The 27351-nt window shown below is 47.0% G+C and overlaps 1 protein-coding gene across 1 annotated transcript; it reads left to right on the top strand.

Annotated features, from left to right (window-relative positions):
• Window positions 1–3200: 3200 nt before the first annotated feature.
• On the top strand, window positions 3201–26102 carry LOC310794539 (NLR family CARD domain-containing protein 3-like; the record flags this gene model as incomplete). The annotated part of the gene is made up of 9 exons (XM_083656509.1): window positions 3201–3225; window positions 16011–16178; window positions 18258–18272; window positions 21150–22947; window positions 23043–23216; window positions 23752–23925; window positions 24452–24625; window positions 25152–25347; window positions 26085–26102. The coding sequence occupies 9 exons, from the start codon at window positions 3201–3203 to the stop codon at window positions 26100–26102; spliced, it is 2742 nt and encodes a 913-aa protein (XP_083512635.1).
• Between the last annotated feature and the right edge of the window lie 1249 nt (window positions 26103–27351).

The raw sequence follows: 27351 nt of genomic DNA, 5'->3' as shown, positions 1-27351 counted from the left end.
ACTCTCATAGACCCTTCTCACGGGGCCCATTTTGTGTCGAAAAGGCAGGGTAAACACAGGTGCAAGCAAAACACTAATGAGGGTTTCAAACTTCTTGATTGGAATTTGGAAACCCTCATTAGTGTTTTGCTTGCACCTGTGTTTATTCTGCCTTTTTCACACAAAATGGCCCACGTAAAAAGGGTCTATTCTCACTCGTCAAAATTGGAGGCTTTAACAACATTTTGGGGGCACTTTAAAAATAGTAATTAATGCATAAAGTTGCTAAAGTGTAGTGTGAACAACAGCGCTGTTTGTGTGTGTTCTTCATCGTTGTCTTCTGGCATCCAGCTTGTAGGTGCTGAGTGTGATACAGATGTGATTTAAATGTATTGAATGAAAATACAATTATCAAAATGTTGGGGGCAATTTTTGCCTCATGATCATGGTTTTTAGGGGAATTAATCTGAGATTTCTTGGGGGCATTTTTGCCCTGTGTGTGTGTGTGTGTGTGTGTGTGTGTGTGTGTGTGTGTGTGTGTGTGTGTGGCCCCTGGCTAAATTCCTACACTGGCAAACACATAGATAAATACGTAGCTGTGAGAGAGCAGAATAGACAGGGTATATTATAGACAGGGTATACTGTCTGGGGCTGAGCGATATGGTTGAAATCAGTATCACGAATAGTCACAGGGGTCAGTTTAGAAACATAATGTATATCACAATATGGGTCATATATTAAGCAAAATTAAAATTTGGTACTCCACAATTATCATATTATCATATATTATAATTACCTGGCGTTATGATGTCACTGAATAGACGACAAACGATAGTACTGGATTATCTCCCTTTGGCACAGCTGCTACTCAATCAGTCAGCTGTAGACATTCTGACTAGTCTAACCTTAACCAGAACTAACTAGCACAGAAGAAATCTAACTAATCTACCACCTAGTCTGCCCTGTCCTGACCTACTCTAATCTAGTCTAATCTTAGCCTGAACACTATACGATCATGGCTAATCTGCAGCCTAACCTAAACCACTCTGAGCTACCCCGGCACCGACTACCCCAGTCCCCACTCCCACAAAGATATGAGAAGTGGAGCCCAGGCGAATACCCCCACAACCCCACAACCCCACAACCCCACGGCCACAAGGAAACCTTTCCACCTGTGAACTTATAGCCCCAGGATTGCTAGCCTTGTGTGTTAGCCCCAACCCAGCCCCCAGTGACCTGCTCTCAGGCTCACCCTGCTTACAGAGAGAGCAGGTCACGTGGGGGCTGGGTTTACCTAGGCTACAGGATTGCCTCACCTTAAAGGAGAGGAGGAACCTTGTGAGGGCCGATGCAGCTTAGAGGCCAAACATAGACCCCAACTGGGGACCCTCCTCCAGGACAGGCTGAGATGCAATCGATGTTCGGCTAAACATTTGACTGTTGCAAATATGGAGATGAAATTGCCACAAAAAAGAGTTGGTTGGTAGTTGAAGGTAAATAAAAATAGTACAGTGGATAACTACAATAATTTTGCACTGTTTTGTTTTTTAGAGAAGCATGACATTTCTCACATAGTTATTGAATACCATCATGCTTATTTTCAGATGTGGAGGGAAGGGAAGTCAGATTTGACCTCAAATCCAAGATGGCCGCTGATCCCATGGGTCTAATGTTCAAAAGTGCTCATAACAGTTGTGCACTTTTTGAGAAAAGCATGACATTTCTCACATAGTGAGTGAATATCCTACCATAATGTTTATTTTCAGATGTGGAGGGAAGTCAAGTTTGACCTCAAATCCAAGATGGCTGCCAATCCCCCGAGTCTAATACCGCATTCAAGACAACTTGGAACACTGGAAAAATTAGCTCTGACCTGTAAAAAATGATTTGAACGCTTGTCGAGGTCGGAATTACATGTCAGAAATTCGGGTATCATTTCAGATCTCCAGTTTGTCCGAGTTGACATCATCAAAGTGTTTTTTTACCTAATTTGAGGTGCAATTATGCAATATGTGTTTATATTGTTTATATTTCGCTCTGATTATAGCAATATGTTGAATTCAACAGCTATTTTACCAATGAAATTAGCTAGCTGAAGTTAGCTGTGTATGTTTTTGTAAATGTATCCTGTAATAAAAGCTTGTAGTAATGACTGAGTGCGGCTAACAGCATGTTGGTGTGTTTGTGTGAAGGTGTTGTTGGCTCCACTATGAGTCAGTGTGAGGAGAGAGAGGAGGGGCTCTCTCTGTCTGAGGAACATGACAGCCGGACCAAAGCTAAGAGGTAAGATGAGATAACTGTTCTCTATCTCACAGCTCAGCATTGACATCATTACAGCTCAGCAGTGACATCATTACAGCACAGCAGTGACATCATTACAGCTCAGCAGTGACATCATTACATCTCAACAATGATATCATTACAGCTCAGCAGTGACATCATTACATCTCAACAGTGACATCATTACAGCTTAGCAGTGACATCATTACAGCTTAGCAGTGACATCATTACAACTCAGCAGTGACATCATTACAGCTCAGCAGTGACATCATTACAGCTCAGCACTGACATCATTACAGCTCAGCAGTGACATCATTACATCTCAGCAGTGACATCATTACAGCTCAGCAGTGACATCATTACAGCTCAGCACTGACATCATTACAGCTTAGCAGTGACATCATTACAGCTTAGCAGTGACAATATTTCAGCTCAGCAGTGACATCATTACAGCTCAGCACTGACATCATTACAGCTTAGCAGTGACATCATTACAGCTTAGCAGTGACATCATTACAGCTCAGCAGTGACATCATTACAGCTTAGCAGTGACATCATTACAGCTTAGCAGTGACATCATTACTTAGCAGTGACATCATTACAGCTTAGCAGTGACATCATTACAGCTCAGCAGTGACATCATTACAGCTTAGCAGTGACATCATTACAGCTTAGCAGTGACATCATTACAGCTCAGCAGTGACATCATTACAGCTTAGCAGTGACATCATTACAGCTTAGCAGTGACATCATTACATCTCAGCAGTGACATCATTACAACTCAGCAGTGACATCATTAACCCTTCATTATCCTGAGTCAAAGCTCTGTCTGTCTCTGTTGTGTTGAAGGCCAGTCCAGCAGGAGAGAGCAGACTCCCCTGTACCCAGCTGTGTGTCCATGAAGAGTGACTGGTCTATGACTCATCCTAGGAATTTCAAAGATGGACAGCAGTCTACTGAGCAAAGGTAAGCAGGGGTGCAAACTTGTCACCTTTCGGCGAAATTCGCAGTTTTTAATCCAAAATAGGTCATTTGTGTGATTCATTTAGATCTGTTGAGTGCCGGGCGCTGTCTGGCTCTGACTTCCGAGTTGTCAAAAACAGATTCACACTGATCACGCTATGACTGAGTGTGTGTGCCACAGCGTGCTGTCAATCTCTCCCCCTGCATCATGCACACACAGAAAGGGAGGGAAATAGCAAAATAAAATGTTTTCAATGGCTTCTGTGTGCTTTATACTTGTGCAGAATCATTTTATTTTGAAAATATCCGACGACGTCGTATTGTTATTATCGCTAACTAACACATGAGTGCAGCCGGTCAGTGCGGTCTGCGTCTCTGCTTCGTGAGCTGGATTAGCTCGCTGGCATAACCAGACGGACCAGACTCCAAAACAGATCGAATTAAAATGTGTCAGACACTGGTTTTGTATGCAGGAGACAAGGCTACAGCTGCAGGATCAAATGGACAAAAAGACTGCAACACCACAAACACGACCAGAGCTCAGACAACAACTAACCATAAAGCACTATCCAGTGGCAGTATGGCCGCCTGTCACTCAACCGGGCCACGCCCTTAATTATGCATAACTTTAAACCTTTATTAAATGTAAACGGCTGAGTTATGCAAAAATTGACCCCCCTACAGTTGTTATGAAAAAGTGAAATTAGCTATATAGACCAAAACCGTGTTTCGGTCCAGGCTGTAAAGATGTTTAATTACTGTTGGGGCATTTTAACAGGAACGACGGGACTTCTGAGTCCTGCCTCAAGTGGCCATTCGAGGAATTACAGCTTAAACAAAGACTTCCGCATCTTCAGGGGAAAGGTGGTGGGCTTGCCCCTTGGTCAAACCCTGAGCTAGCCCCCTGGTGGTCACTGAGCAGCTACCAGATCCGTCTGGGGGTTGAGATCTTTGCTCAAGTTCGAGTGGTGGTAGTTGCACAGGGTGGAGAAAGAATCATTCACTCTGACTTTCAAAGTTGTTACTGGGATTCAAACTGGCAACCTACTGGTCAAAACCCTGCTTCTCTAACATGTTTACTGCCACCACCCTGTTTGATCAATCCTTAGCAGGATCCAGCAGAAGAGAGCAGACTCCCCTGTACCCAGCTGTGTGTCCATGAAGAGTGACTGGTCTATGGATCATCCTCGTCACTTCAAAGATGGACAGCAGTCTACTGAGCAAAGGTAAGAACTGAAAACAGATGAGTTTATTTGATTCTACTGAACAGAGGAAAGAAGTCATGATACTCTGTTGATTTAGTTTCTTCTCTCAAAACATCACATCCAATAATCATAGCAGCATTTACAGTAGGAATGCACCATATTTAACGCACCGATACATTATCATCCAATATGGCCATTTTGCATGAGCTCGTGACGTCACAGCTGCACCTGGTGCCAGGCACACTAGAGCCAAACATGGCTGCCGGCAGTGTGGCTGTTCCACAGTTTCAGATGATAACAACTAGGGGAAATAGCAAAAGAAAACGTTTTCAATGGCTTCTGTGTGCTTTATACTTGTGCAGAATCGTTTTATTTTGAAAATATCCGACTGGACGTCGTATTGTTATTATCGCTAACTAACACAGGAGTGCAGCCGGTCAGTGCGGTCTGCATCTCTGCTTCGTGAGCTGGATTAGCTCGCTGGCATAACCAGACGGACCAGACTCCAAAACAGCTCAGCAGTGACATCATTACAGCTTAGCAGTGACATAATTACAGCGAGCTCAGCAGTGACATCATTACAGCTCAGCAGTGACATCATTACAGCTCAGCAGTGACATCATTACAGCTCAGCAGTGACATCATTACAGCTCAGCAGTGACATCATTACAGCTCAGCAGTGACATCATTACATCTCAGCAGTGACATCATTACAGCTCAGCAGTGACATTACATCTCAACAGTGACATCATTACAGCTCAGCAGTGACATCATTACAGCTCAGCAGTGACATAATTACAGCTCAGCAGTGACATCATTACATCTCAACAGTGACATTATTACAGCTCAGCAGTGACATCATTACAGATCAGCAGTGACATCATTACATCTCAACAGTGACATCATTACAGCTCAGCAGTGACATCATTACAGCTCAGCAGTGACATCATTACAGCTCAGCAGTGACATCATTACATCTCAGCAGTGACATCATTACATCTCAACAGTGACATCATTACAGCTCAGCAGTGACATCATTACAGCTCAGCAGTGACATCATTACATCTCAACAGTGACATCATTACAGCTCAACAGTGACATCATTACAGCTCAACAGTGACATCATTACATCCCAACAGTGACATCATTACAGCTCAGCAGTGACATCATTACAGCTCAGCTGTGACATCATTACAGCTCAGCAGTGACATCATTAACCCTTCATTATCAGGAGTCAAAGCTCTGTCTGTCTCTGTTGTGTTGAAGGCCAGTCCAGCAGGAGAGAGCAGCCTCCCCTGTACCCAGCTGTGTGTCCATGAAGAGTGACTGGTCTATGGATCCTCCTCTTCACTTCAAACATGGACAGCAGTCTACTGAGCAAAGGTAAGAACGGAAAGCAGATGAGTTTATTTGATTCTACTGAACAGAGGAAAGAAGTCATGATACTCTGTTGATTTAGTTTCTTCTTTTATTACAATTAACTATCCAGATTCCAGAAGGGTTTTCATGAACATATTTTCTTTTGCAGCATTGCTCTGCCTCATAGTTACATATTCATACCAGAGCTCCTCAGTACAACAACAGCCTTCTGCTGTTGGTCACTGAGCAGCTACCAGAACAGTCTGGGGGTTGAGATCTTTGCTCAAGGTCTAGTTGTTGGTAGTTTCACAGGGTGGAGAAAGAGTTACATATTCAAAGTTGACTTTCAAAGTTGTTACTGGGATTCAAACCGGCAACCTACTGGTCAAAACCCTGCTTCTCTAACATGTTCACTGCCACCACCCTGTTTGATCAATCCTTAGCAGGATCCAGCAGAAGAGAGCAGACTCCCCTGTACCCAGCTGTGTGTCTATGAAGAGTGACTTTTCTATGCATCATCCTATTAGTTTCAAAGATGGACAGCAGTCTACTGAGCAAAGGTAAGAACTGAAAACAGATGAGTTTATTTCATTCTACTGAACAGAGGAAAGAAGTCATGATACTCTAGGTAGGTGACGTCACAGCTGCACCTGGTGCCAGGCGCACTAGAGCCAAACATGGCTGCCGGCAGTGTGGCTGTTCCACAGTTTCAGATGATAACAAGTAGGTCTGTCAAACGATTAATTTTCTTAATCGCGATTAACTACAGTTAATCGCGATTAATCGCATCTTTGTATCGCATGTTTAAAATGCCATTATTTTGCATTTCAAAGCATTTTTAATTAGATATTAATAATTCTTACCAGTGTGTCGTGATTGGGAATCAAATGAATGCAAATAAATGTACTTTGTGATCTTGAATTTTAGATTTATTTTCAATTAAATAGAAGTGCAATGTAGACAGGAGATAACAATGTCTACAAAATATATATTGAATAGAAAATAAATGCACAATTGTAAACAGTGCAGTACACGCTCCAGAACCGATACTTCCGGCAGCGGCGCTGTGGAGCAGTCGAAACCCAAAATGACACAGCCGAAGAAGGGTGTGTCTGAGCTAAAAACTTTGGCACTTCCATGTGAATAATGGCTCGGTATTGGAAACTGTATTGATAACATGTATATCGCGTGAAGCCATTGGAGCCGACCTCCCAGTGGTTAGAGCAGAGGTTCTCAAATGTTTTTCAGCCAAGGACCCCTTACAAGATAGAAAATATACCGGGGACCCCCTCATTCTGATTTGTGATTTTGGGCTAAGCTTAATTGTTTCCACGGTAACGTGCTTGACTTTTAATTTGATTGGTTTGTTATTAGAATGTAATCCATGAACCATTTTAGATTTAAAGCATAAACTATTTTCGTTGAACTATGAAGATTTTGCAAAAAATATATATATATATTTTTTTATTACATTACATTTACATTACGTCATTTAGCAGACACTTTTGTTTTATCCAAAGCGACTTACAATATCACAATTTGTCAACAGTACAGAAAACCACTATGCAACACAATCAATGACAGCCAAGATATTTTGATAGACTAGCACCATGTAGGAAGTAGTTTGAGAAGGAATAAGTAACATGTAGCATTTTATTTAAAATTTTTTTTTTTTTTTTTTTTTTTTTTTTTACTTGAAAACTTTTCGCGGACCCCCTGGCAAAGTGCCACGGACCCCTGGGGGTCCGCGGACCCCCATTTGAGAACCACTGGGTTAGAGGACCCGCGCATCTGAGACTCTGAAGAAGGAATGAGTGATGAGTCTCGCGCTAGCTAGTTGGCTGCTAGCTGGCCGCTAGCTGCTCCGGTATGCTTAGCTTTTAGGTGATAGTTCAAACTCGATGTACTTCGGTGATATTTTAATTCCGTTTTACACAAGGTGCAAACTCCTGTTGACTTGTCCACTGTGCCATTTGGGAGTTTTTTAAAGTAAAACGAGCCATTTAGAAGCATATTGCTGTCTTTATCCTCCATGCCTGCACAGGCAGGAGACAGGAAACGGCTGTGACCAGCTTGACTACAAGTACGGGTGCGATGAAGGGACAAAATAGCAGCAGGCGATTTACGAGACAGCCCTAATAACAACACTATTGCACTATTGAGGGGAAGCATCTGAGCTGGCATTACGTTAAACCAAAAAGTATTGGAGGCAGTCGCGCACATCCAAAAAACGTAAAGCAGGTGGAGGAACCAAAAAACAGTACAAAGTGAATCACTGGAGCTCCAATTACCTTTTTATTTAGCCATCCAACATTGACGTTTCGAGCTACTGCTCTTCCTCAGACATAAAAATTGTTACAAAGACGCCATGTTTAAATACACCCGTCATGTGATCCAGAAAAGATACATAAAAGTTACATAAAAGCCACAGATGCACAACAACAGACACACAGTAGACAAATATGTTTACATAACCATCAAGTATATATACAGGGTAAAAATACATATAGATCAGACCCTTAGGGCCCTATCGTTGTACGGCGCTATCGTTTGTGCTGCCTTTACGCTGCGTTTTGCGCGCCTCTTATTGCTATCTTCCCAGCGTCTGAAGCTATCGTCTGCCTCCACCGTCCAGTTTTGTGCTGTGATGACACAGGTGTAGGCGTGGCCCAGGCGTGTCGGTGGGCCTCTAGCCTATCATGTGTCTCGCACAAGTGTCATTTAGCGCTGTGGGGAAGATACCGTCGGTATGTGCCGAGCACAAGGAGAGGTTTGGGAGTTGCCCGTTCCAAAATAGGCGTTACAGCGCAATGTGTTAGAAAAAAATCGCATTACATTACATTACGTCATTTGGCAGATGCTTTTATCCAAAGCGACTTACAATAACACCTATAAGAAATAAGAAATCGCCTTGGGTGCTCTCAATTTTAACGCCAGGAAATAGCTGGTCTTAGCGCAAACGCAGACGTATGCCTGAGCGCAGACAGTCTCTACATCTCCGTGCAGTACAGGAAGTCCTTGCTTGGATACATTTACGCACGGCATGGATGTCACTCTCCTCGCGCCTGCACACACTCTCTCCTCGGAATGCCACGTTGAGTTTCAACTATAGCCTGCATTCCAGAAAAAACACACCTTGATTTAAAAATTAGAATTTGTTTGTCATGGTTTGATTAGGCTACATAATTCCCGACCATACAGGTCTGTGGTGTAACATTAGATTACTTTAGGTAGGAGACCACATGCCACAGGCATTACCACGCCTCCACAATACTTTTGGGCATAAACCCGCCTATACGGAGATGTGCGCAGAGATGACGTGAAGCGCAGCGGGCCGACACGCCCACAATTAGGGCTTTGCGTGGCGCTATTCCAGCGCAAAATGGGCGCTAAGGCAAAATTACCGCCGTCGGGATAGAGCCCTTAACTCATTGAGTGCCAGCCACTATGGAGAACGGACGCTCCCAGTGCCAGAGTTTCAGAGCGTTTTCAGTGATATCTCGAGGCCCACAGAATATTGTGTGATATTACTATGTAAACACCGAACACGCAGAAAGAACGATGAGACTCTCTTCTATCATCTGCAAAAAAAAGTTTATTGATACCATTTTCCCTTCTTTAGTTATGAGCCGGAGAAGATAGGCTGTTTTGAGCAAAAAGACAGGTTTCAAATTATAAGCTGAGATATTCAGCCTTTTGTGAAATGAAGCATTTCAAGCACATTCACTGACTCTAGCTAATATTTTCTGATGTAGTGATGTGGTGTAGTTGTGTGGTGCCTGCGTGCCCCACCCCCCTTTTCCCCCCTCAGCTGCAAACTCCTCCCCACACTAACACACAGCCTACACGCACCCAGTCTATTTTCAGAGTTTTTGTGCGCCGGGCGGCTCCCAGCGCGACAAGGAAATGCCAAACCGGACTGCAGGGAAAGGTTTGGCCCTTCGGCGTCGGGTGCTGCCTTTCTGGCGGGTAATCGTGTGGAGAAACTATATGCAGACAGACAGACAGAGGCAGAGGAGCTCAGTTGTGGGCGCGGATTGACTGCGGTTCGCAGACAACGTCAGCTGCAGACAGAGCAATCTATATGGCTCTGGCTGCAGCATGCATCGGTTTCTCTTTGATCACGGCTTTTTCCTCCTGTTTTCCGGACCTTTCTGTAATCTGGAGAGCACTGTCGCCACCTAATGAGTCCGTAAAATAGGTTATACACCTTCAATAGCTCCCATATTTGTACAGGAGATGCCTGAGGCTTTGATCCACGTCCCACCGTCAAAAAACGCAATTGACGAACATACTCGTCCTTGGCACTCTACGTTACTAAACGAAATGACGAACATACTCGTCCGTGGCACTCAATGAGTTAAAGTACATAAGGAAAACAAGATCAGGCCAAAAGGCCATCATACCTTGGAAATGGTATGGTCTAGAGTGGCGCTTCTCAGGGGCGGAGCAACCCTATCAGCCCAGAGGGGGCGAAGCTTTTAGGGGGGCCCACGCCGCCGGCCGCGAAGAAAAATTTGCCTTTTTTGCATGTTTGAATCTGTTTTAGCCATATTTAGTGGAATATCTCATTTTAAACACACCAATGTTATTGTCTATTGATTGAATTCCTCTCACACTCACACCACTGACTTTATTAAATAAAGTCATTTTAAGTCCGTGAATATGTATTTCTCCACTCTTCTTCTGGGGGCGTGGCCGCGTTTCAACTGCACAGCAGCGCCACGCCCCCAGAAGAAGAGTCTCTGAAAAGGGAAAGATACCGTTTCCGGCTACACAAATAAGCATCGTACTCGTAAACTGAAAGGTAACAAACATCGTTGCCAGACCGGAGTGAGGGAAGACACCCGTGGCTACGTGTCAGTACTTTTGTCTTTGTGATTCGTGCATGTTTGAAGCCAGCCGAGCTTGCTTTGGGTCTCACTTCCACGGAGAAGGACAAGCCGTGCGCAACTCTAAAGGAGAATCCATTTAGAGTTGCGTGTCACGGCTAGTTGAGCTAAATGCAGAACTGGACAGAGCCATCATCTGTTTGGAGACCAATAATAAGGAAAACAAACACACACATTACATAAAAAAAATCTGTCAACATCACATAGTGTCTTTTCTTTCATCTTTCATCTTTCCATGTCTTCCCCATTCACTTCAATAGAACTGGCCCCAATGCAAAATTCAAACAGATCAGTAACATGACAATAAGGGCCCTATTCTCCCACAAGCTTTCGGCGCTAAAACGGGCCTTAAACGCAAAAAACGTGCCTTGCGCCTGTTTTGGGACGATATCAATATGGCTTTACGCTGCCAAATGCGCTTTAGGCCGAATGGGCGTGGCGCAGTCCCAGAATGGGCCAAAGTGGGCGTGTCGGCCTTAAATACCGGCGTACTGCTATCTTCGCACCTGCCGTAAATTTAGCGCTTTGCGCCTTTGAAAACCAGGCCTATTCAGTGCGCCAGTGCACTTGTGCCTCTCCCCTGTCACCCTTCTCTGTCTCTCTCTGAAACCAGGCCTATTCAGTGCGCCAGTGCTCTTCTGCCTCTGAGTCACCCTTCTCTCTCTCTCTCTGACTCCCTCGCTCAAACAGACACAACACATAGCAGCACCCAGCTTCCCATAGGAAATAGCAGTTGTAAGTTTACTGCCTGTGAATGTCCACTCCCAGCATGCAATTGGGTCCTCCATTTCGCTACTAAATAGCAACCAAATGAGCCGAAATAGATATAAAAGGTAGATCTAAAATAATGTGTAATGGTAAGACAACCTCCAATTGTAGAACATTTCAATATTGGACCAAATAAAACATCGAAATGAAAACACCACCCTATTTGAAACATATATGTCCTACTGGGGCTATAAATATCCCTTGTCGATTTAACGTGATTTAGATAAGTGACAGCGGAACGCGCTTCGGAAGCTTCACTGTCATCTGCTATACTGTGATGTCCGCTCCAATAACTTGGCCCTACTTGACATTTAGTTTTACAATAAAAACACATTTATGCAATGACTTTACATAATGTAGGGTATATTTATGTGCATCGATCATTCTACCTGCAGCAGGGGAGAGAAAACGATATCTTTCTGGACAAACTTTCACCAATCTAATAGGCTATATTTTTCTAGCTGATGCGTTTAGTACATTATTTTCACTTTGATCTTGCTATAGTGTAGCGTATTTACATGCTTGCAGTATTGAAACTGCAGTTAGATTGGTTTGAGAAGCATAATAATATGGAATAATAGCCTATAATGCAGACAGACAGACTGGATGAAGGGAGGGGGGGGGGGGGCAGAGCGTTTGGCTTTCGTCTGGTTTTGCGGGATCACTGGAATTGGAGCTAAAAAGGCAAGCGTGCGATTCGTTTATTGCAGTTATCCAATGAGCATGACGGTGCATAATTTTACGCTTAAAAGGCGTGGTTGTAATGGTTGAGGCTGCGTCTAGCGCCAGCACGACGATATCAAGTGCGCTGGTCCACGCCCACTGATTTGAGCTGCGCCAGCCGCTCGGCCTAGAAACAGCGCCGATGCAACGATAGGGACCTAAAAGTCTAAATTACTAGGCTGCCTTTTGTCATTGTGTTTTATCTGCAGACTAAGCGGTTCAGTTCAATAAAAGCCTTTATTTTTTGTATTGTTTAATTGAGTGATACTTTACTAAAACAATCATATATATTATATCAGAAGTGCTCTTTGTTTTGTGTTCACAGTAGTGATGTCGGTTAGATTTGGTTAGGTCAGAGCTATGGAATAAATCATCCATCTTTGCTCAACACACCTGTCTGGCCAGGAGAAGCAGATATTTATCGGTTATCGTATCGGCTGAAAAAAATCCATATCGTGCATGCCTAATTTACAGTGGATTTCACTGTGTGTGTGTGTGTGTGTGTGTGTGTGTGTGCGTGTGCGTGTGCGTGTGCGTGCATCTGTGTGTGTGTGTGTGTGTGTTGTGGCAACTCTGATTCAATCCAAGACACAGAAAGCAGGTTTAAACGCCGGAGCGTTGTTTTATTCACCAAAATGAAAACTCTTCCCTTATCGGGGTATGTCCATGAAATATATATAACTAAAGTAGGCTGGGTTAGCCTGGGGCCAGTGAGGGGGTTTGCTCCCCACCACGTAGCCAGGGCTCCGTTCCTCGTTTAAGTGCTCCAGTAACGTGCCTGTGGACGAGAGGAGAGAGGGTCTGTCAGGCAACATCATTTTATGACACGAGAATGTTTAGGGAGAGGAGTGGAAATCTGACTTACCGCCCGACAGCAAGGAGCGCTTCCTCCTGGAGGAAAACCGGCCACACAGTGAGCTTCAGAGCGGCGTCTGTTTTTCTAGGGCCACTGATTGGGGATCTGTTCCAGCCGGGCGCTCTGTTCCTAACAGCGCCCGGCTGCTAGCGGTCCCACTGATTCAGGACATAATTGGGGAAGTACCTATCAGTGATGACGCGTCCTAGACAGCGTTTCTGTTGGGATCCCCCTGCTCTGACGTCACTGTGGTGGCTGGCTGTCCTCCTGCTCTCACCTGTCAGGGGGTAGGCTGACGAGACTCCACACATCCTCCCCCTAAGCTCGCTGCCAGTGCGGGGAGCTTCACTTTCCCCTGCTTCATCTCGGCGTGACATGGCGTCTGCGTGTGGTATCTCTCTTCCTGGTTTGTGTTCCACTTTGAACTTATAGTTCTGAAGTTCCAAGAACCACCGCGTTACCCGCTCATTTTTATCCTTGTTCGTCGCCATCCATTTTAGGGGGGCGTGGTCCGTGATGAGTGTGAATACCCTGCCCCATAGGTAGTAGCGTAGGTAGTGAATGGCCCACTTCACCGCCAGGCATTCCTTCTCTACGGTTGAGTAGTTTCTCTCATGTTTAAGCAATTTCCTACTTATAAAGGTAACGGGGTGTTCATCCCCATCTATTACCTGCGCCAGCACTGCTCCTATTCCTGTTCCTGAGGCGTCTGTGTGTAGGATGAATGGCTTAGCGAAGTCTGGGGCTATCAGCACCGGCTCTCGGCAGAGCGCCTCCTTTAGGGCACAGAATGCGGCGTTTGTTTCCTCCGTCCATTTGACATGGTGGGGCAGCTTCTGGCGCGTTAAGTCATACAACGGGGCTGCTATGGTGGCAAAAAAATTTACAAATTTTAAATAATATGCAATCAGGCCCAGGAAGGATTTTACTTGTTTTTTCGTCCTGGGCTGGGGCCAATTTTGTATCCTCTCCACTTTGGTTATTTGGGGTTTTACGCACCCCCGGCCTATGGTGTATCCCAGGTAGTTTGTCTCTGTCCATGCCAATTTACATTTCTTGGCGTTGGCGGTGAGTCCGGCTCGGCGGAGGGCTCCCAGCACCGCTTCCAGCTGTGTCATGTGCTGCTCCCAGCTGCTGCTGTGTATGACGATATCGTCTAGATATGCCGCCGCATAAGCGCGATGGGGCCGGAGGACTCTGTCCATCAGTCGCTGAAATGTGGCCGGGGCGCCGTGTACTCCAAAGGGGAGGACGCGGTATTGAAATAGGCCGTCGGGGGTCGCGAATGCGGTTTTGGCTCTCGCCCGTCTGGTTAGGGGTACCTGCCAATAGCCTTTGGTGAGGTCCAGGGTGCTCACGAATCGAGCGGGCCCCAGCCGCTCGATTAATTCATCTACCCTTGGCATCGGGTATGCGTCAAAAGTGGATATTTCATTCAGTTTTCTAAAATCATTGCAAAACCGAAGCGTCCCGTCTGGCTTCGGCACAATGACAATGGGGCTGGACCAGGGGCTGTGGGACTCTTCTATTACGCCCAACTCGAGCATTTTCTTCACTTCGCCCCGGATTGCTTCTCTCCGGGCCTCGGGGATGCGGTAGGGCCGCTGTCGCACCACTTTTCCCGGCGTCGTCTCAATGTCGTGTTGGATAGCGTGTGTCCGTCCTGGCAGCTCGGAGAAAACATCATGACTCCTTCCTAGGAGTTCCTTGAGATCTTGTAGTTGCTCTGGCCCCAGGTCCTGTCCGATGTCCACGGGGATCGTCTGCGGTGGCCTGGGTTGTGCGTGGGTGAGGAGGGCTAGGGGGCCGGGTCTCTCGGCGTCGTGCCATGGCTTCAGAATGTTTATGTGGTATATCTGGTGGCCTTTCCTCCTCCCCGGCTGACAGACCCGGTAATTCACTGGCCCGACCTTCTCGGTTACTTCAAATGGTCCCTGCCATTTGGCCAGGAATTTGCAGTCATGGCTGGGCACCAGCACCAGGACCTTCTCTCCTACCTGGAACTGCCGGGTTTTGGCTCCCCTGTTATAGGTGCGCGCCTGGGCTGCCTGGGCTTCCTCCATGTGACTCCGTACCAGTGGCCAGACCTTTTTGGCTCTCTCCTGGAGCCGCTCCACATGTTCGATAACATTCCGGAGGGGGGAGGGCTGGCTTTCCCAGGCCTCCTTGGCCAGGTCGAGTAGGCCACGGGGGTTTCGGCCGTAGAGGAGTTCGAACGGTGAGTATCCGGTGGAGGCCTGTGGCACCTCCCGTATGGCGAACAGCACGTATGGGAGGAGTTGGTCCCAATCTTTTCCGTCCACGTCAATCAGCTTTTTAAGCATCTTTTTCAGGGTTTGGTTGAATCTCTCGACAAGTCCATCGGTCTGGGGGTGATAAACAGAAGTTCTGATACGGGTGATTTTCAGCCATTTGTATAACGCCGTCATTACTCTGGACATAAAACAGGACCCTTGGTCTGTGAGTACCTGCTCCGCTATTCCCACTCTGCTAAATAGCAGGAACAGTTCTCTAGCGACATTTTTGGCATTAGCGGTGCGTAAAGGTATTGCCTCAGGGTAACGAGTAGCATAATCCACTATTACCAGTATGTATCGGTGTCCTCGGCTGGACTTCGGGAGAGGCCCCACGATATCCATGGCCAGCCTGGAGAACGGGACCTCGATGATTGGCAGTGGAATCAGTGGGTTCCGGTACATTGGCCGGGGGGCCGTTTTCTGGCACTCGCCACAACAACGACAGAACAGTTCAATGGCTTTCTTTATGCCTGGCCAATAGAATCTGCGTAGCACTCTATCATACGTTTTTTGGACCCCTAAGTGGGCCCCCAGTTGGTGAGTGTGGGCCAAATACAACACTCTGGATACGTATGTTTTTGGTACTAACAATTGTTCTATTAAATCCCCCCCCGGAGTTTTGGCGACTCGATACAACAACCCATGTTTAACAATAAACTGTGGAAAGTTTTGTCTCACCCCGGAACAGTGCTGGCCATCGATGCCAGCGACGGCTCGGCGGCCGGCTTCCAAATTCGGATCGGCCCACTGGGCCGAGGCAAACTCTCCGCGGCCCGGAGGTCCAGGGTCGTCCGGGAGCGGAAACTCCGCGAAAGGGTCCTCGTCGAGAGGAGGCGTGTCCGACTCGGCTGGCCGGGTTGGACCGTCTTCCGCGGCTGATGTTTCGGACTGTGGTCCGTCGGATCCCGGCCGGAAGGCTGGGCAGGCCAGGCGCGGCCGGGCCATCCTTTTTCCCCTCGGTTTCTCTCGTCGGGGCTTCTCCGGCCGACGACCGTGACTCCAGTACCGGCTGAATAGGGGGCAGTCGGTGCCTATCAGGAGCGGGACCGGGAGGTTGGGCACCACGCCGGCGGCGACTTTTACGTCGCCTTTCGGGGTCTGGACCCGTATATAACTGACCGGATAGCTCTTCACGTCCCCGTGGACGCACGTCACCGGCATTGTCTCTGTAGTGAGGACCTCCACGAGGTCAGCCCGCACGAGCGTCACCACACTACCGGAGTCTAGGAGGGCGTGGGTGTCGATGCGGCCCACCCGGACCGGCAGTGTCGCCTGCTGGCGAGGGGCTCCTCCGGTGTGGAGGGAGGGCCGTGGTTCGTCTCCGGCGGCGGAAGGCATCGACACATCCCGGTCGGGGCAGGACCAGGAGAGGTGGTCCTCTTGTCCGCAGACATAGCACCTCCTCAGCTGCCGACTCACTCGGTCGGCCTGGGCACGAGGGTCCCTCTGGGTCGGGGGCTGTAGCGGCGGTGGCCGGCGTCGGCTGTCTCGGCTGGGTCTGTCGGCTATGGCGGGCTTACGGAGGGGCTCGTTCTGCGTGTGGCGCATCATGTCGGCGCTGACTTGGTGGTTCTCTAGCAAGGCCACCAATGCGTTCAGCGATGATGGGCTCACCTGGGCAGCATATTTTCGGGCGTCGGGCGGCAAGGAGCGGATACATCTGTCTATTACGAGGCGTGCTATCCACGGGGGCTCCCCGGTGGAGGTGAGCCAACTCTGGGTGAGCCTCAGCAAATCGGCGACTTGGGAGCGGGGCGGTTGGTCCGGGGTGTACCTCCAGCCATGGTACCGTTGTGCGCGAGCAGGAAGGCTGTAGCCGTAACTGGCGAGGATGGCGGTGCGCAGCTTCACAAAGTCACGGGCCTCTCCCATGGACATGTCCCGGCAAACCCTCTGTGCCTGGCCCGTGAGGAAGGGCGCGATGATGCCTCCCCAGTGGGCTGCGGGCCATCCCTCTCGCACCGCCGTTCTTTCGAAGAGCTCCATGTATGCCTCGATATCATCGTCGGGGGTCTGCTTAGTGAGGACATCTCCTGGAGCCCGGGAAGTCGAGCCGTCTTTCTCTATTTTTTTTATCAGTTCGTGTACTGCCTGCTGTAGGTCAGTTTGGCTTTGGATTAGGGCCACCAGAGCCTGTGCTTGCTCCATGGTGCGTGCGGTTGGCGTTGAATCAGAGTGCCTGCATTCTCCACCACTTGTGGCAACTCTGATTCAATCCAAGACACAGAAAGCAGGTTTAAACGCCGGAGCGTTGTTTTATTCACCAAAATGAAAACTCTTCCCTTATCGGGGTATGTCCATGAAATATATATAACTAAAGTAGGCTGGGTTAGCCTGGGGCCAGTGAGGGGGTTTGCTCCCCACCACGTAGCCAGGGCTCCGTTCCTCGTTTAAGTGCTCCAGTAACGTGCCTGTGGACGAGAGGAGAGAGGGTCTGTCAGGCAACATCATTTTATGACACGAGAATGTTTAGGGAGAGGAGTGGAAATCTGACTTACCGCCCGACAGCAAGGAGCGCTTCCTCCTGGAGGAAAACCGGCCACACAGTGAGCTTCAGAGCGGCGTCTGTTTTTCTAGGGCCACTGATTGGGGATCTGTTCCAGCCGGGCGCTCTGTTCCTAACAGCGCCCGGCTGCTAGCGGTCCCACTGATTCAGGACATAATTGGGGAAGTACCTATCAGTGATGACGCGTCCTAGACAGCGTTTCTGTTGGGATCCCCCTGCTCTGACGTCACTGTGGTGGCTGGCTGTCCTCCTGCTCTCACCTGTCAGGGGGTAGGCTGACGAGACTCCACAGTGTGTGTGTGTGTGTGTGTGTGTGTGCGTGCGTGCGTGCGTGCATCTTTGTGTGTGTGTGTGTGTGTGTGTGTGTGTGTGTGTGCGTGTGCGTGCGCGTGTGACATTATATGACCTAATACTTCATGTGTTCTCCAGAGTCCACCAGGAGAGGTCAGAGGTTCCCAGGGGTCAGTCTGTCCAGGAGCTTCAAACAGACCTAGACTCCATATTTATGGTGTGTAAATGTACAACACATTTTACTGCAGCTACTGAATTACAAAACAACTACTCTGTAGCCTGTACTACGTAGCTATATTAATGCCTTATCCGAGTAAGTTTGAGTTTGAACCTGGTTTAGCCGTACTACAAAGCAAGTTAACTTCTAATCACCATGGCAACTCACGCTGCAAAGCTAACCTGGTCCCGACCAGGTTAGCTTCAGAGGATAAGATCAAAATCCATGACAGACCCATATAATCGGCTCTCTGGAGTCACTCACCATTCATATAAGATCGCCATATGAAAAATAGATTGCAGTCAACTGAGAATAGAACAAGCAAAACATTCGTGGCTCTGTAGGCTACATAATTAAATTAAGCCTACTTACCACTTTATGTCTTAACAGCTCAACGATGCGTGGAGAAATATGATCACGCAGCGCATAAATGGAGCCTCAAATGGAGTGAGGGTGATATTCTCCTACATGCCAGAAAAGCCTATACATATAATATAGATATGGGATAAATATGGGATAGCCCCATACTAAATATGCAGGCTACTCTTGCATGTTTCAGCTGGAACTGTGTCCTGTAGGCTGTATGCCAATATATGAGCAAAAATAGGCTAGTTTTTATCAATGAAAACTATGCCCGCATCGTCTCAATTCAGTTCAGCAGTTTTCTCTTTTATATTAGGCAATCATTATTATATATATGAATTATTCGATCAGTGCAACCACACACATAATGAGTGATAGAGATCATTATTCATTGAGCATGCGTTTCTAAATCTATGGTCTAAATAGGCTTACAGATTGTGGAAATTTATAGACTGAGATTACAGATTTACACGTAACACTCGCACAAAGCTGTTGTAGGAGACAGAAATCGCTGATCAAAGTAAATCAAATGACTGATGTGAATACAAGCGGCAGCTTTAGCAGTCCTTCAGCAGACTATATCCAACGCGGATTTTCATTCTGACATAGGCTACTACATTAAATATCCGCTAAAACTCTGATCACGCACTGCGCTTTCATTGAACGAGGAAATGGGTGTGGAAATGGGTGTGGGCGTGGATCAACTCAGCTGTTCATAATGTGATTGGCTAGCGCACCTCTTTCGCATGGACGCGCGCCTGTGCACGAGCGAAAAACGTGCGCGTGCACAGGCAGATCCCAGATAAGTCCAGCTTCAGTTATCGAGTAGAAAACCAGCGTCATAGTATCGTTAAACTAGATAGCTTTGATCCTGTTCAGTCAAACCAGATCAAAGTGACAGATCGCGGGTCTGTTAAGATAGCTTCGTAGTATAGGCTACTGGTCTTATAACAGTCCGTTGTTGTTGTTTCTCCTCTAGTCTCTCCCAAGACTCAAATATTACGTTGAATCGCTGCGCTCCGCATACTACACAAATGTCTGTGCCACTTCACAGCCACTGCTGGGGTTTGAGGGTGGGTCTAGGCGGGTTGAAATTGAATGAGTGACAGGTCATAGGACCAATGAGAGAGCGGTTCGAAAAATGGGCTGCGCCTCCCGTGCAGAGCCATGTAGATAGAAGAGTCCCGACATCTCCATTCACTCCAATGGACCAGTTTTTTACTCTAAAGAGTTCCAGGAATTAAGGTCCTGGATTAAGCAGCACTGCCGAGTTGCAGCAAAATAGACAGTTTGTGTTGTACTCTGAAAGGGTTTTCCCCCCCTTGAATCAAATTGTACATTATCAGCTTTATTTTAGCATGCAAAAGTAGCGCGAGACCCATTCCTGGCTGTTCATCGGCTAATGAGTCTCACATTTTGGTCCTCCGCTGACGCCACTCTCTCTCTAGAGGACACTACTCCCGTGTCGTCTGATCGCAGATTGCAAAGTCGTTACTGAGTGGTGGAGACTGAATCCACCACTGGCCAATCACTGGCCAAGTGAACGGTTCACTTCCGTCCCCAGCTGGCTGAGGGGAGTGTCCCAGACGCAGACAGAGATCTGCAGCATGCAGTAACGTAGTGTATCAGCGTAACAACTCTCATGGGTCTGGCGTTGAGACTATTTCTCCCCAAACCCTGTTCCATCAGGAGGTCTTTTGCCTACTTCCTGGTCATTATTGTAGATAAGAATTTGTTCTTAACTAACTTCTTGCCTGGTAAAATAAAGATTGTTGGTTGATGAGGTCTTCAAGCTGCACTCTTTAGACCAGTGGATCTGATGTTATTACATTATTATTATTTTTCAGAATGTTTAATTCAAATGTTATTCTGTTGCAGCTGCTTGAGGAGAACATTGTCACTTTTGTGAAGAAGGAGCTGAAGAGAGTCCAGCTGGTTCTGAGTCCAGATTACCCAGAATGCTTAGAGAGTCTGAGGGAGGAGGAGGAGGCTTTTCTAAACATCACACTGCTCTTCCTGAGGAGAATGAAGCAGGAGGAGCTGGCTGACTCTCTGCACAGCAGTAAGAGGCTTTAACAGCTTTAACATGATGGCGGGAGGAAGTAGTGGGAAAATGGGAGAGATATGATTAGTTAAATATAGACATTTCTCAAGAAAGATTGATTCAATTCCAGATTGCAAAATAATATTCACAATCCTCATGAATCATCAGATAAAATCATTGATTTATTCATGTGCGTGTATAATACTGAACACAGTATAATTTTAGAACAAATGCCACCACAGATGCATTTCACATTGGGTAGCACACACAGTCAGGACCTGTTTGTCCACCAGTGATGAGCAGAATAGATGCTATGGGTTTAGGAAAAGTATGCATTCACAGATTAATATTTACACCTCTCATATTTACAGCAACATCCACTGATTGATGTAATTTGTACTTTCAGAAACTCTTGCTGGAGTGTGCCAACGTAATCACAAATCCAGTCTGAAGGAGAAGTTCCAGTGTCTGTTTGAGGGGATTGCTAAAGCAGGAAACCCAACACTTCTGAATCAGACCTACACAGAGCATTACCTCACAGAGGGAGGGAGTGGAGATGTCAATGATGAACATGAGGTGAGACAGATTGAAGCAGCATCCAGGAAACCAGTGAGACCGGAAACAATAATCAAAAGTGAAGACATCTTTAAACCCTTACCTGGAAGAGATGAACCAACCAGAACATTGATGACAAAGGGAGTGGCTGGCATTGGGAAAACAGTCTTAACACAGAAGTTCACTCTGGACTGGGCTGAAGACAAAGCCAACCAGGATATACAGTTCACATTTCCATTCACTTTCCGAGAGCTGAATCTGCTGAAAGGGAAAAAGTACAGTTTGGTGAAACTTCTTCATCACTTCTTTCCTGAGACCAAAGGAATCTTCAGATTTGACAAGTTCCAAGTTGTGTTCATCTTTGACGGTGTGGATGAGTGTCGACTTCCTCTGGACTTCCAGAACAACAGGATTGTGACTGATGTTACAGAGTCAACCTCGGTGGACGTGCTGCTGACAAACCTTATCAAGGGGAAACTGCTTCCCGCTGCTCACCTCTGGATGACCACACGACCGGCAGCAGCCAAGCAGATCCCTCCTGAGTGCATTGACATGGTAACAGAGGTGAGAGGCTTCACTGACTCACAGAAGGATGAGTACTTCAGGAAGAGATTCATAGATAAGAAGCAGGCCAGCAGAATCATCTCCCACATCAAGACTTCACGAACCCTCCACATCATGTGCCACATACCAGTGTTTTGTTGGATCACTGCTACAGTTCTGGAGCTTGTGTTGAAAACCAGAGGGAGAAGAGACATGCCCAAGACCCTGACTGAGATGTACATCCACTTCCTGCTGGTTCAGTCCAAACAGGCGGATGTCAAGTATCATGGGAGTGCTGAAACAGATCCAATCTGGAATACAGAGAGCACGAAGATGATTCTCTCTCTGGGAAAACTGGCTTTTGAGGAGCTAGAGAGAGGCAACCTAATCTTCTATGAAGCCGACCTGAGAAAGTGTGACATTGATATCAGAGCAGCCTCAGTGTACTCAGGAGTGTTCACACAGATCTTTAAAGAGGAGCGTGGGCTGAACGAGGACACTGTTTTCTGCTTTGTCCATCTGAGCATTCAGGAGTTTCTGGCTGCAGTTTATGTCTATCTGTCCTTCATCAACACTGGTGTCAATCTCCTGTCAGAAAGTCAATCAACATCCTGTTGGTCAACACTATCAAGAGACAAATCTAAACCAACACACCTCTACCAGAGTGCTGTGGACAAGGCCTTACAGAGTCCAAATGGACACCTGGACTTGTTCCTCCGCTTCCTCCTGGGTCTTTCACTAGAGACCAATCAGACTCTCCTAGGAGGCCTGCTGACACAGACAGGAAGTAGTTTGAAGACCAATCAGAAAACGGTCCAGTACATCCAGCAGAAGATCAAGGTGAATCGCTCTTCAGAGAAAAGCATCAATCTGTTCCACTGTCTGAATGAGCTGAATGACCGTTCTCTAGTGGAAGAGATCCAACAGCACCTGAGTTCAGGAAGTCTCTCCACAGCCAGACTCTACCCTGCTCAGTGGTCAGCTCTGGTCTTCATCTTACTGTCATCAGAAAAAGAGCTCGATGTGTTTGACCTGAAGAAATACTCTGCTTCAGAGGAGGCTCTCCTGGGGCTGCTGCCGCTGGTCAAAGCCTCCAATAAATCTCTGTAGGTGCATGCATAACTTGATGTCTTCAATATGAAATGCAATATACAGAAAAAACTATTTTCAAATTTCTTGTTCATGGCTAATTCTTCTCCAGGTTGAGTGGCTGTAAGCTGTCAAAGATAAGCTGTGAAGCTCTGGCCTCAGTTCTCAGCTACCAGTCCTCTAGTCTGCGAGAGCTGGACCTGAGTAGCAACGACTTGGAAGATCCAGGTGTGAAGCTGCTCTCTGCTGGACTGGAGAGTCCACACTGTAGACTGGAGAGTCTCAGGTCAGTATCCTTTAAGCCCATGGTACACCAATCAAACCTTCTCCAACAAACACAAACAAGCACAGATGTTTGTTTGGTGCCCCGTTGCTGGCTGTCGTTTGGAATTGTTTGGAGATGTTTGGTCAGATTCAACATGTTCAATCCTTTATAGAGGTCTTCACAGGTCTACTCAGGTATTACACATAATGATAGAATAGATAGTGATAGAATCGGACCCGACCCGGACCCTAATTTATCATAATAAATATGGACCCGGACCCGTACGGGTCTCGGGTCGGGTCCCAGGTCCTAGGATCCGAGTAGCCCCGTGAAGACCTCTATAAAGGATTGAACATGTTGATCAGCGCTGATCACGAGAGAAACGTATGAAAACACACAGCACGCACAGAGGAGGCTCTCCTGGGGCTGCTGCCGCTGGTCAAAGCCTCCAATAAATCTCTGTAGGGGCATGCATAACTTGATGTCTTCAATATGAAATGCAATATACAGAAAAAACTATTTTCAAATTTCTTGTTCATGGCTAATCCTTCCCCAGGTTGAGTGGCTGTAAGCTGTCAAAGAGAAGCTGTGAAGCTCTGGCCTCAGTTCTCAGCTCCCAGTCCTCTAGTCTGCGAGAGCTGGACCTGAGTAGCAACGACTTGGAAGATCCAGGTGTGAAGCTGCTCTCTGCTGGACTGGAGAGTCCACACTGTAGACTGGAGAGTCTCAGGTCAGTATCCCTTAAGCCCATGGTACACCAATCAAACCTTCTCTGACAAACACAGATGTTTGTTTGGTGCCCCGTTGCTGGCTGTCGTTGTTTGGAATTGTTTGGAGATGTTTGGTCAGATTCAACATGTTCAATCCTCTATAGAGGTCTTCACAGGTCTACTCGGGTATTACACATAATGATAAAATAGATAGTGATAGAATCGGACCCGACCCGGACCCCAATTGATCATAATAAATATGGACCCGGACCCGTACGGGTCTCAGGTCGGGTCCCAGGTCCTAGGATCCGAGTAGCCCCGTGAAGACCTCTATAAAGGATTGAACATGTTGATCAGTGCTGATCACGAGAGAAACGTATGAAAACACAGCGCGCGCAGAGGAGGCTCTCCTGGGGCTGCTGCCGCTGGTCAAAGCCTCCAATAAATCTCTGTAGGTGCATGCATAACTTGATGTCTTCAATATTTAATGCAATATACAGAAAAAACTATTTTCAAATTTCTTGTTCATGGCTAATTCTTCCCCAGGTTGAGTGGGTGTAAGCTGTCAAAGAGAAGCTGTGAAGCTCTGGCCTTAGTTCTCAGCTCCCAGTCCTATAGTCTGCGAGAGCTGGACCTGAGTAACAATGACTTGGAAGATCCAGGTGTGAAGCTGCTCTCTGCTGGACTGGAGAGTCCACACTGTAGACTGGAGAGTCTCAGGTCAGTATCCCTTAAGCCCATGGTACACCAATCAAACCTTCTCCGACAAACACAGATGTTTGTTTGGTGCCCCGTTGCTGGCTGTCGTTGTTTGGAATTGTTTGGAGATGTTTGGTCAGATTCAACATGTTCAATCCTCTATAGAGGTCTTCACAGGTCTACTCGGGTATTACACATAATGATAAAATAGATAGTGATAGAATCGGACCCGACCCAGACCCCAATTGATCATAATAAATATGGACCCGGACCCGTACGGGTCTCAGGTCGGGTCCCAGGTCCTAGGATCCGAGTAGCCCCGTGAAGACCTCTATAAAGGATTGAACATGTTGATCAGTGCTGATCACGAGAGAAACGTATGAAAACACAGCGCGCGCAGAGGAGGCTCTCCTGGGGCTGCTGCCGCTGGTCAAAGCCTCCAATAAATCTCTGTAGGTGCATGCATAACTTGATGTCTTCAATATTTAATGCAATATACAGAAAAAACTATTTTCAAATTTCTTGTTCATGGCTAATTCTTCCCCAGGTTGAGTGGCTGTAAGCTGTCAAAGAGAAGCTGTGAAGCTCTGGCCTTAGTTCTCAGCTCCCAGTCCTCTAGTCTGCGAGAGCTGGACCTGAGTAACAATGACTTGGAAGATCCAGGTGTGAAGCTGCTCTCTGCTGGACTGGAGAGTCCACACTGTAGACTGGAGAGTCTCAGGTCAGTATCCCTTAAGCCCATGGTACACCAATCAAACCTTCTCCGACAAACACAGATGTTTGTTTGGTGCCCCGTTGCTGGCTGTCGTTGTTTGGAGATGTTTGGTCAGATTCAACATGTTCAATCCTTTATAGAGGTCTTCACAGGTCTACTCGGGTATTACACATAATGATAGAATAGATAGTGATAGAATCGGACCCGACCCGGACCCTAATTGATCATAACACCGGCACCGGTGACCCCTGTTTCAATCCACGGAGTATACATTGACAATAAACTGGACTGGGCTAAGTACACTGAAGCACTCTACAAGAAGGGGCAAAGCCGTCTCTACTTCCTGAGACGGCTGAGGTCCTTCAACGTCTGCCGGACCATGCTGAGGATGTTCTATGAGTCGGTGGTGGCCAGTGCCTTCCTGTATGCTATCGTGTGCTGGGGCAGCAGGCTGACGGCAGCGGACGCCAACAGACTCAACAAACAACCAACAAACTGGCCAGGGACATTGTGGGGCTGGAGCTGAGCTCTCTGACAGCGGTGTCGGAGAAGAGAACGCTGACCAGGCTACGCTCCATCATGAAAAATGACTCTCACCCACTCCACGGCGTGCTGGTCAAACACAGGAGCACGTTCAGCGAGAGGCTGATCCCACTCAGATGCACCACAGAGAGGCACAGGAAATAATTCCTGCCTGTGAAGTAGCCAGCGTCCCGTGTTGTGCACAACCACGCTCTGACGTATGTGTGCGCGTTTGCGTGACAGGTCTACCTGAGATCGTGAGGATTACTTTTTCTTTTCTTCTCTTTTTACATAGAAAACACTGCATTCTGGCGGGCAATGATCTAACGCAGTAATGCAGCCTTTCTTGGATTAGTAACTGTAATATAATTACTGTTTTGGAAATTGTAACTCCTTATATTACTTTGTTACTGAAAAAGTAAGTAATTACAGTAACACGCCCAACACTGTTTATATTTAATCGCGTGGTGAGTACACAAGTCACAACATGTACATGTGAGTGTTTCTGGCGCTGTTAGAATTTGTATTTTGGGTGACTGAACGGCGATACCATGAGCCGCTTTCAGACATGCCTTGGAATTCGGGAGTTACAGTATCTAGAGGGCATCCGGATGGCGGTGTATGTATGTATGAACACATTTTGGTGAGCTATGCGAGCTCCCGCGACCCTCCTACTATCCGGAGGTAAGACAACCTCGAGCCCTTGTATCAGGGACGGATTGTCCCCCCCCCCACCCCCCCAAGAGCTCCGTGAAGTAGCCAGCTCAGTGAGTGCATGAGGAGAGGGAGGGAGACAGAAAGCCAGCATGGCAGATTATTATTATACTGTATGTGAATAAGCGAGCAAAAAAAACATCATGCCATTTCAGTTTTTCCAAATGAAGCTCGAACCTGCTCCGTGTGTGTCAGCCAACAGGCTACATGTTGCTGGATTGAAATGCTCATGGCTTTGATCTTATTTCATTTCTGCATAGCTTCGCACAGCACACACATTTAATGAGCATTTTTGGACGCGAGAGTCATCCTGCTTCCCAGTATTGGACATCGCTAGGTAGGGTATCTGGATCTGGTTGCGTTCATGCCTTTGATTTAATGTTTACACAGCGTTTGTGAAGATTCACGTGCAGAACCGCAAATTCCAAGTAGCGTCAAGTCAGGCAGTATAAACGGAAACTTCAGGGTATAACCTTCGCAATAATGGCAATTAAATGAAGTAAATGCACGTGTAATGTTGATGATTATAGAGTCTGTGTCTGCATGTCTTCCGGCGGGCCGGATAGACCAGGAAGTGAAATTAAACGTTTTACGACAGCTGCCTGCCTTTCGCTCTGCCTAGCAACATACCATAAACAAGGAGAACGCCATGCTCGCTACATCCAGGGGCTTGCTACTCTCGCGAACATCTCTCGTTATATTCTAACAATTTGTTTGGAAGTAATTTTGTTATTTTGTGGTTATGGCCGAAGTGGCTGCCGCAAACCGTTTCATTTCACTTCCTGATCTGCCCCAG

The sequence above is a fragment of the Poromitra crassiceps genome, assembly GCF_964638095.1.
Source record: "Poromitra crassiceps genome assembly, chromosome: 20".
In the NCBI taxonomy this organism is placed as follows: Eukaryota; Metazoa; Chordata; class Actinopteri; order Beryciformes; family Melamphaidae; genus Poromitra; species Poromitra crassiceps.
This window is presented reverse-complemented; position numbering and strand designations above follow the sequence as displayed.